Source organism: Coregonus lavaretus (assembly GCF_964263955.1).
Source record: "Coregonus lavaretus genome assembly, chromosome: 18".
NCBI classification, from domain to species: Eukaryota; Metazoa; Chordata; class Actinopteri; order Salmoniformes; family Salmonidae; genus Coregonus; species Coregonus lavaretus.
In genome coordinates, this window is record NC_140005.1 from 28,042,992 (window position 1) to 28,054,293 (window position 11,302).

Sequence of the window (11,302 nt, forward strand, 5' to 3'; positions counted from 1 at the left end):
CAATTATAACATTCTTTCTCTGTTTTAGTTAATCTACACATCTCATGATGACTTTCTCTCAGTCCATTCATTTTCACACATTATTCTGTTACACAGGCCTATGTGCCTCAGGTAAGGTGATTACTCTCTTCCAAACCGTAGCAAAATATCTCCCCATCGAGGACATAACGTACATTAAGCAGGAAGAAAACTGCAGCACTTTACGCCAACTAATGCAAACTGGCATTTCTTGTTAAATCAAACTTGGCCGGAGTGCTTCATTTAAATAATAGATGGTGCATAGTTAACTCAATCTGCACAGACGTGGACGCTTGGCTTTGGGTATTTTGACAAGGTTCTGGAAATCACTATAACGCCTTGTGGAGCTGCTGGATTCATGGATTGACTGGGTTGATGTATTTAATACTTTTGGCAAGACCTTACTCAAACCCTCTATCATGTCATCTGTCTTAATTATGACATACAATTAGCTAGCGTAATAATAATTTTTAGCAACAATCAAGACTGTAAGGTTACTACTCTTTGATGCACCAACACTGCTAGCACTGATGTGGCCAGGCCTTAAAATGTAAGTTCTTATCTTAATTTCACTTTTTGTAATTTTTTTCATTTTATACCCTAATGGAAATATCAGGTCCAACCTTTGCACTTTGCAGTTTCTAGCTGTGGACAATCTGGTCCAGTTTCTAGCTGTGGACAGCCTGGTCCAGTTTCTAGCTGTGGACAATCTGGTCCAGTTTCTAGCTGTGGACAATCTGGTCCAGTTTCTAGCTGTGGACAATCTGGTCCAGTTTCTAGCTGTGGACAGCCTGGTCCAGTTTCTAGCTGTGGACAATCTGGTCCAGTTTCTAGCTGTGGACAATCTGGTCCAGTTTCTAGCTGTGGACAGCCTGGTCCAGTTTCTAGCTGTGGACAATCTGGTCCAGTTTCTAGCTGTGGACAATCTGGTCCAGTTTCTAGCTGTGGACAATCTGGTCCAGTTTCTAGCTGTGGACAATCTGGTACAGTTTCTAGCTGTGGACAATCTGGTACAGTTTCTAGCTGTGGACACAGATACATGGGAAAACATCCAGTTCTGCTGTTCTATTCTTCGCAGTCTCATTAAAAAAAACAATCTCCATATTGGTCTACACATTTCTTTACACATTATTCTCCTATACTCTTATGGCTTCTGGGGTGATCTGATAACCCAAGACCCTCTCACACATACATTAAATGGGGAATGGGAAAGAAAGACAAAACACTGATTGAGTACAGGCAGTAAGGAGAAGCAGCTAATTCCCTGAAATCCTGCGGTTCCCTTTAGATAAGCGAAGGAGTCTGAGGGGAGAAAAAGCCAACCCAGTCCAATTAAGTTTGCCTAATTACTGAAAGGCCAATAACTGACTTGTTTCATTCCTGTTCCATCTAATACCAGACAAAGAAACGTGTTAGAAAAAGACTTGACCCACCGCTTCAGACAAGTATACTCTCAATGACACAGCAGCTTTCTGCCTGTCCATGTTGAATGGCGTTCCATTCTGTCAGATTCTCAGGTGGGTACACCGCCCGTGACATACGGTAGGTAGCCTTCTGTCTGTCCATTTTAGATGATGTAACAGTCTCTCCCTCTCACAGATGGGTACACCACTGATGACATCGAGTTCTACTGGAAAGGTGATAATTCAGTGACTGGGGTGGAGAACATCGAACTTCCCCAATTCTCTATTATAGACTACCACATCCAATCCACAAAAGCAGTGTTTGCTACAGGTAACAATCTGATTACTAACCCTTACAATAGTATATTATTAATTAAAGTTTCTGATGTTCCACTTAAGAGTGTCTAACATTAGAGAATGTGGCAGACTGTAACTGCCACATAAGCACCGGGTAGAAGTTCTCTCAGGCACAAAGAGGATAATCTTACCCCTAAATGCTAAACTGACCTTAGTTCAGCATCTAGGGGGAAACTTCATCCTACTCCGACGTGAAAACTGTGTTTGGTCTCCCAGGCTCCTACCCGAGGCTCTCTCTGAGTTTTAAGCTGAAGAGGAACATTGGCTACTTCATCCTACAGACCTACATGCCCTCCACCCTGATCACCATCCTATCCTGGGTCTCCTTCTGGATCAACTATGACGCGTCTGCGGCCAGAGTCGCTTTAGGTCGGTGTCTTTGGGTTATTCTATGGGTTGTCCATGTGGGGGGCTTTAGGTTAGTGTCTTTGGGTTATTCTATGGGTTGTCCATGTGGGGGGCTTTAGGTTAGTGTCTTTGGGTTATTCTATGGGTTGTCCATGTGGGCGGCTTTAGGTTAGTGTCTTTGGGTTATTCTATGGTTTGTCCATGTGGGGGGCTTTAGGTTAGTGTCTTTGGTTTATTCTATGGGTTGTCCATGTTGAGGGTTTAGGTCGGTGCCTTTGGGTTATTCTATGGGTTGTCCATGTAGGGGTGGTTTAGGTCGTTGTCTTTGGGTTATTCTATGGGTTGTCCATGTGGGGGGTTTAGGTCATTGTCTTTGGTTTATTCTATGGGTTGTCCATGGCGGGGGTTCAATAAAGAATCACGGCTGAATATGTCTTTAGTAGCTTTGGGTTACCAGGTGTAGGCATGTGTTGGTCTGCCTCCCAGGCAGGCAGAATGCACCCTTATACACAGCAGAGCATAGTGTGTCTCTCAACGCACAGTCCCCACGGCAGTGTATACTTGCACACTACCCCCTTAGGTAGATTGCACACATGCACATAACCCCTTAGGTAGAGTGTATACTTACACACATCCCTCTCGGCAGAGTGTACCCTTACACAAAGCACCCTAGGTAGCATAGTGTATACTTATACACACACAGCCCCCATAGGCAGTGTACACTTACACACCACCCCCTAGGCAGAACTTCTACTTACACACTGCCCCCTAGGCGGTATGCATCCATGCGCACGGACACAGTCTGAAGATAGAATAACACACACAGCCCCAAAGGCACAGTTGGGGCTACCTATTCATCCTCCAAAGCACAGGGATTATTTTACCCCATCCACCGACCCATGGGAATATGGGTTTCCTTACACCCACAACATGGAGGTCAGAGATTAATCCTGAAATTCTCAGTCATCCCCGAGTGTGCACACAAACAGCCCTCAGCAGTGTGTCCTTGTGTCCTCACTTTCATGGTTGTCCTACCCCAGAGGCAGTTTGTACCCTTACAAAAAAACACCCCTGACTAGCTACTGACTCACTGGTGTGCATCAGGGATATAACCTGAGTTTAAGGTGAGAGCTGAAATGTACAAAAGCAAACTCATCAGACCTTCTCTGGAACAAGCAGAGAAATAGAGAATCAGTAAACAACAATTTGGGAGGCATTATGAGGGAGCGTTACCGTAGCTAGCGAAGAAACGGTTGCTAACTAACTAACTGTAAAAGTGTAAATATTTAATGCCACAGTTATTAAGCTAGCTAGAGCTACTGCTGCTCCTATATTCTTTGGCTAAATACCATAACGCTGCTTCCGGTCCTTGTTCCTGCTTACAAACATTGTGGCTCCAGTTTTGTTTAGATTTTGCTGATTGGGACGCATCCACTTTCACAGGCTACTGGGTTTAAAGAAAACACATACGGCATACACAGATACTGCATGTGCTTTGAATGGTCAAATGAATGGTCAAATGAATGGTCAAATGAATGGTCAAATGCCTGAAATGTGGTCACATTTTCCAAGTATTTCACACTCTTCTGTCAGCTTGAATGCCTACTGTTTATAGTGTGCAGTCTGGCAGGCTTACTGTTATCAAGATGATGGCACGCTTGGGGGTGTGCTTTAGCCAATGACGCAAACTCAACTCCAGACGGATATAAAAATGTATGGATATATGTGCAAAAATGTAGAATCTTGTCTACTAAGTACAGTGCTGTGAAAAAGTATTTGCCCCCTTTCTAATTTTCTCTACTTTTGCATATTTTTGATACTGACTGTTATCAGACCTTCAACCAAAACCTAATATTAGATAAACGGAACCTGAGTGAACAAATAACACAACAATTACATACTTATGTCATAAACAAAGTTATGCAACACTCAATGTCTTTGCCACCTTTACTTGCAATGACTCCAACCAAACGCTTCCTGTAGTTGTTGATCAGACTCTCACGTCGCTGTGGAGGAATTCTGGCCCACTCTTCCATGCAGAACTGCTTTAACTCAGTGACATTTGTGGGTTTTCAAGCATGAACCCAAACTATCACACTACCGCCACCATACTTGACGGTTGGTATAAGGTTCTTACTGTGGAATGCAGTGTTTGGTTTTCGCCAGGCATAATGGGACCCATGTTGTCCAAAAAGTTATAATTTTGATTCTGTCCATATACATTTTTTCCAAGAGTCTTGATGATCATTCAGGTGCTTCCAGGTGCTTTTTGGCAAACGTCAGTCAATTTCTTGGGCGAGATGGGTCCCATTATGTCTGGCAAAAACCAAACACTGAATTCCACAGTAAAAACCTTATACCAACGGTCAAGCATGGTGTGGTAGTGTGATAGTTTGGGGATGCTTTGCTGCCTCAGGACCTGGACGAAATGCCTTAATAGAAGGAACCATTAATTCTGCTCTGTATCAGAGAATTCTACAGGAGAATGTCAGGCCGTCCGTCTGTGATCTGAAGCTGAAGCGCAGCTGGGTCATGCAGCAAGACAATGATCCAAAACACACAATCAAGTCTACATGAAAATGGTTCAAAAGCAACAAATGTGAAGTTTTGGAATGGCCTATTCAAAATCCAGACCTAATCCCAATTGAGATGTTGTGGCAGGACTTGAAACGAGCAGTTCATGCTTGAAAACCCACAAATGTCGCTAAGTTAAAGCAGTTCTGTATGCAAGAGTGGGCCAAAATTCCTCCACAGCGTTGTGAGAGACTGATCAACCACTACAGAAAGCATTTGGTTGCAGTCATTGCAGCTAAAGGTGGCACAACCAGTTATTGAGTGTTAGGGGACAATTACACACAGGGGAATTGGGTGTTGCATAACTTCGTTAATTAAATAAATAAAATAAGTATAACTATTTTTTTGTTATTCGTAAACTCAGGTTCCCTTCATCAAAAATAGAGAAAATCAGAAAGGGGGAAAATACTTTTTCACGGCACTGTGTCTAATGTGGAACTGATTATGCATGGCTGAGTATTATAGGAGCGTCTCTCTTCCTTTATGAGTCTCACACCTAAGTGAGTAATATACTGTACATCATTTTATACAGTTCATACATGTAGCCTACATTGGTGTACATAGGTTTGGAAGACTTTGGTATATAAAACTACTTATATACTGATAATGACATGAAATTCATATGTTATTTTAATGTAACAGTTTCGTGTAGACCAAACATTGTACGTATAGACAAAAAAAAATCCCAAACGAACAGTGATCTTGAATCTTGTGATCCCAGTACAATTAGCTAATGCAGGGCACCATTTTGCATCCATCTTTTTGTATGAAGTGAGCAGTTGACTGATATGAGGTGAAGTGTATGAGTGATTGGATTGCCGGTGTGCTGAGCCATGTTGAGTTAGGTCAGCTTGTTCTTGTCAACTCAGGCTCTCAAGAGTCTCTGTGTCACAGCGAATGTAGCGTTGTGGCTGAGTGACAACTTCACACTAAGGCACTATCTCTCTGTGTATTGCTCTTCTGAGGACTGTCTCACTAGAATAGAATATCACACTGTTCTGATGTTCTGGATCTATGCTTGTCCAGTGTTTTCACCTGGAGCTCAGAGGTGTCATGCATGTGACGGGCACTGATGGCCACAGTCATCTGACATTTTCACAGGTAAATGTAAATAAGGTATGTATCAGGTCAACGTAGGTAACATATTGGTATGCACCACCTTCAGATCCAAGAAATTCCTAATTTTTCCCTTGTTCCCACAACTTAGTTTAATACGGAGCCAATAATATGAGTGGTTTATTAGCATTCTGACCTTGTACCCCATCCAGAAGTCAATGCATTTAGAATGCAGCTTTGGACTCGGTTGCGTTATTGGTGTGAGGGAATCTTCAAGTCATGCAGAGGGCATTTCCACATCCTTTCTCCATGCTTGTTTACAGTGCATTCAGAAAGTATTCAGACCCCATTACTTTTTCCACATTTTGTTACGTTACAGCCTTATTCTAAAATTGATTATTTTTCAAAATATTTTTTGGGGACAGATATACCTTATTTACATAAGTATTCAGACCCTTTCCTATGAGACTCGAAATTAAGCTCAGGTGCATCCTCTTTCCATTGATCATCCTTGAGATGTTTCCACAACTTGATTGGAGTCCACCTGTGGTAAATTCAATTGATTGGACATGATTTGGAAAGGCACACACCTGTCTATATAATGTACCACAGTTGACAGTGCATGTCAGAGCAAAAACCAAGCCATGAGGTCGAAGGAATTGTCCGTAGAGCTCAGAGACAGGATTGTGTCAAGGAACAGATCTGGGGAAGGGTACCAAAACATTTCTGCAGCATTGAAGGTTCCCAAGGACACAGTGGCCTCCATCATTCATAAATAAAATAAGTTTGGAACCACCAAGACTCTTCCTAGAGCTGGCCGCCCGGCCAAACTGAGCAATCGGGGGAGAAGGGCCTTGGTCAGGGAGGTGACCAAGAACCCACTGGTCACTCTGACAGAGCTCTAGAGTTCCTCTGTGTAGATGGGGGAACCTTCCAGAAAGACAACCATCTCTGCAGCACTCCACCAATCAGGCCTAATGGTAAAGTGGCCAGGCGGAAGCCACTCCTCAGTAAAAGGCACATGACAGCACACTTGGAGTTTGCCAAAAAGCACCTAAAGACTCTCAGACCATGAGAAACAAGATTCTCTGGTCTGATGAAACCAAGATTGAATTCTTTGTCCTGAATGCCAAGCGTCACATCTGGAGGAAACCTGGCACCATCCCTACGGTGAAACATGGTGTTGGCAGCATCATGCTGTGGGGATGTTTTTCAGCAGCAGGGACTGGGAGACTAGTCAGGATCGAGGGAAAGCTGAACCGAGCAAAGTAAAGAGAGATCCTTGATGAAAACCTGCTTCAGACTGGGGCGAAGGTTCACCTTCCAACAGGACAACGACCCTAAGCACACAGCCAAGACAATGCAGAAGTGGCTTCGGGACAAGTCTCTCAATGTCCTTGAGTGGCCAAGCCAGAGCCCGGACTTGAACCCGATCGAACATCTCTGGAGAGACCTGAAAATATCTGTGCAGAGACGCTCCCCATCCAACTTGACAGAGCTTGAGAGGATCTGCAGAGAAGAATAGGAGAAACTCCCCAAATACAGGTGTGCTAAGCATGTAGCATCATACCCAAGAAGGGTCAAGGCTGTAATCGCTGGCAAAGATGCTTCAACAAAGTACTGAGTAAAGGGTCTGAATGGAAATGTGATATTTCCCCAAAAAATAAAACTGTCTTTGCTTTGTCATTATGCGGTATTGTGTGTAGATGGATGAGGGGGAAAAAACTATTGAATCCATTTTAGAATAAGGCTGTAACATAACAAAATGTGGAAAAAGTCAAGGGGTCTGAATACTTTCAGAATGCACTGTATATGGTGGTACCCAGAAGTCTCCCATTACTTAGGGCATGTGTCTTGAAAGACAAAGGCCTGCACACGCTGTATAGGAGTTGAAGTGCCCTCATCTGAACCCGTAAACTAACCCTGACCCTGAGCCTTTCCTTCCTTTCCCTTCCTCCCCCAGGTATAACCACTGTGCTGACCATGACCACCATCAACACCCACTTGAGAGAGACTTTACCCAAAATCCCCTATGTCAAGGCTATTGACATCTACCTGATGGGCTGCTTCGTGTTTGTCTTCCTGGCCCTGCTGGAGTACGCGTTTGTCAACTACATCTTCTTCGGTCGGGGGCCTCACTTGCAGAAAAAGGTGGCAGAGAAAGCAGCTAAAACCAATAACGAAAACAAGAGCCGTCTGGAGAGTAACAAAGTGCAGGTAGGGGTTGGGGGTAATCTCGCGTGTCGTATTCAAAGTCTCTGGCATATTATTGGCGACCTCCCGAGTGGCGCAGTGGTGTAAGGCTGTGCCACTAGAGATCCTGGTTCGAATCCAGGCTCTGTCGTAGCCGGCCGCGACCGGGAGACTCATGGGGCGGCACACAATTGGCCCAGCGTCGTCCAGGGTAGGGGAGGGAATGGCCGGCAGGGATGTAACTCAGTTGGTAGAGCATGGCGTTTGCAACGCCAGGGTTGTGGGTTCAATTCCCACGGGGGGCCAGTATGAAAAATAAAAATAATATATATGTATGCACTAACTGTAAGTCGCTCTGGATAAGAGCGTCTGCTAAATGACTAAAATGTAAAATGTTATGAGTTTAAATGTTTTCCAAACTTCAAATGCTCAAAGCTCATGGTCTGTTGTGTTCTGTAATATATTGTGACCTCGCTTCCTGTTGCCATCTCCCTCCCTAGGTGGACGCCCACGGCAACATCCTCCTGACCAATCTAGAGATCCGTAACGAGATGGGTGGGATGGGTGGCATGGCCGGGATGACCGGGGCCGAGATGATAGGGGCTCTCAATGACCCGCGGGCCACCATGTTCTCCTATGACAGCGCCAGCATACAGTACCGCAAGCCCATGGCCAGCCGAGATCTGTATGGTCGACCGGCCCTCGACCGGCCCGTCGGCCACAAGAAGAGTCGTTTGAGGAGGAGGGCGTCGCAGCTCAAAGTCAAGATCCCCGACCTGACGGACGTCAACGCCATAGACAAGTGGTCCCGCGTCATCTTCCCCATCGCCTTCACCTTCTTCAACCTGGTCTACTGGATGTACTATGTCCACTAGGGGGCGTGGCTATTCTCACTAGAGGTTTGTTTAGCTAGCTAGGTTCTTGTACAGCGAGGGTAAAAGAAAGGGGCGTTCAGCCCCCTGTTTATATGACTTCTGTTTGAGGAATGCGAGGCGAAGCGGATGTCTTTTCAATGTAAATACATTTTAATATATTATATAAATATATATATATAAAAAATATAAATATAATTTAATAAATTCTCTCACCTTTTTGCTGTATTCATCCGTAAAAAGTAGAAATAGTGAAAATTAGTACAGAATTAAAGACTCGGTGAAGCCTGCATTTCTAAGTCTGAACTTTATGCCAAAAATAGACTTTGGTGACTTCATTGTTACTGATAGGCTGCAATGGAATTTTATTTATTGGAAATCCTGTTCTCACCTTATTTCCTCTCACCCTCTGCATGCGAACTGTAACACAACTTTTATTTGCTTCTAAAGAGAAAAAAAGCCCAGTGCAAAAACCATGGGTAATAACAAAGACAATTTTCTCTTGGTTAAACCCTATCTTGTGATTGAAGTAAATCCTTGCTTGTTTAAACTTCATTCTGTGGTTTAGGAAGTCCTTGTTTGGTTGAACTCCAGCTCTGTGAATAAGGTAGTCCTCATTTTGTTTAACTCCATGCTATGACTAAGTTCATCCTCAATGAAGTATTAACTCTCCATACCATGATTAAGGCAGTTCTCATTGAGTCCCCACCTTGTGACTAAGGCGGTATTCAGCGAGTTGAAGAACATGCTACCTTGCATGTTCTTAATGTGTGACATGATTTTGTTGGTTTATGCTAGGTGCATGTGCGCTTACCTGCTTTTTGCACTGTAAAACAAAGCCTGTTTTCTTTCCTTTGTATAAAAAGCTTAGCAAAGCCTCCATAGTTGAGCCTACCTGTATTATAATCATTCTACTGTGTGCTTTTGAACAACAAGCATTGCATTTACCGTAAGTACAGGACAGAACTGAATTGGAAATAGACTAATCTCAAAAAACGAAATTTGTTCAAATTTGTATCTATTCTCACAGCGTCTGTGAGCATGTAAAATGTAATTTTCTTTAAAAGAAATCAGGTAAAGAATGACTTATGATGTCACCACGCTTTCGAAACCACATCAAAACATGCAAGCCCTGATAATACATGCTGTAGATGGTTGAGCCAAGTGCAGCCAATACAACATTTTTTCAATTACACAGTACTGTATAGCATATTTGCACACCGTATATTAGCCTATAGTGCAGCTCAGCTATTCAAAACGTTATTTGTTAAATGGCAAACACTTGCAGTAGATATACTAACGTTAACATTATACTAAATTCCACTCATAAACACCTTGGCCCCTGTGAAAACTGTTCCAGCATCAGAAAAACTGGCATAGAATAACAATAGGTTTTCTACACCTATAAGATTTGCCATGAAAATCCATTGACCTCGTTGCTTTGGTGCATAAAAAAAACAGGAGCGATGGTCGGGGGTTATTTGGATTTCAATGGATTTCTTGACTTCCCTGTTATTATACTCAAGACTGATGATCAATTGTATGAACCTGAACACTTCCCTGTAATTCCCACTTGTTTCATTGCTGGTTTCATTGCTGGTTTCATTGCTATTGTAGAAAAAGCTGTGCCAGAATGGCTACTATATTAGTTCAACAAAACAAATCGGATACGTAGCTATAGCCTAGTTGTAAAGGTGTAATTTGGTAGCATTAAAGGGCAGCAATTAGTGCCACAATAGGTGCATTTAGTAAGCTTATACAAGTAGGCTATGTGGTTTAAATTAAATGAGCGTAGGTTGGACTCCTTTGTATTACATCCTTTGTAACCTTACAATTTGGATGATGGGGAAAAAAACCTAAACTTGCGACGTAGCATTCTATGTGATTCTAACTTTTATTGACACACTGATAACATCCTGCAGTGCTCTGTGTTTGGCAGGCCACTCCACATCCAAATCTGGCCAGTCCATGTCTACAGTCCTCAGATGATGACATTTTGCTCACATTTGGAACTAAAATAACATATCTAAAAAAATAAAATTCCATGGCTAAAATGGTTTTGCTCATGACTATTGCTTTGCTTAGCTATCAAAATGGCCAGTGACTACTTTGATGTAACTACTTTATTATTATAATAGCGGGTGGATTCCAAGTAGACATCTGAACTGCTTGTGTTATCAGGGCTTACCAAAACAAAGCAAAACCAGATAGGCTTCTACATGACACAATAAGTAGCAGTGTGCTCTCTCCTCATGGCTGAATATTGTGCCTTTAACAAGAATCTCAATATTTTCACAGGGTTTAACTTAACTTATAACTAGTGTGTAGAATTTAAAACTAATAAACTTGTACTTTTTTTAGAGAAGATTAAGAAATGAAACTGCGGTCAACAACACAGACTGACTTTTATGACGCTCTAAATACATACTCAAAGTAGATAGTAGTCAGACATTCCAGCATTTATGATGACAATCTGTGAAT

At 42.8% G+C, this 11,302-nt stretch overlaps 1 protein-coding gene across 2 annotated transcripts in view; it reads left to right on the forward strand.

Annotated features, from left to right (window-relative positions):
- LOC311145747 (gamma-aminobutyric acid receptor subunit beta-1-like) overlaps positions 1-8,824 on the forward strand; it is a gene marked incomplete at both ends in the record, with an annotated part of 41,314 nt that extends 32,490 nt beyond the window's left edge. The window contains 4 exons of one of the 2 annotated variants that reach the window (XM_084182034.1): positions 1,618-1,752; positions 1,995-2,147; positions 7,720-7,973; positions 8,450-8,824. In XM_084182034.1, the coding sequence (XP_084038160.1) occupies positions 1,618-1,752; positions 1,995-2,147; positions 7,720-7,973; positions 8,450-8,824 (917 nt within the window). The remainder of the gene's footprint in view (positions 1-1,617; positions 1,753-1,994; positions 2,148-7,719; positions 7,974-8,449) is intronic. The other variant, XM_084182035.1, reaches the window with a different exon arrangement.
- Between the last annotated feature and the right edge of the window lie 2,478 nt (positions 8,825-11,302).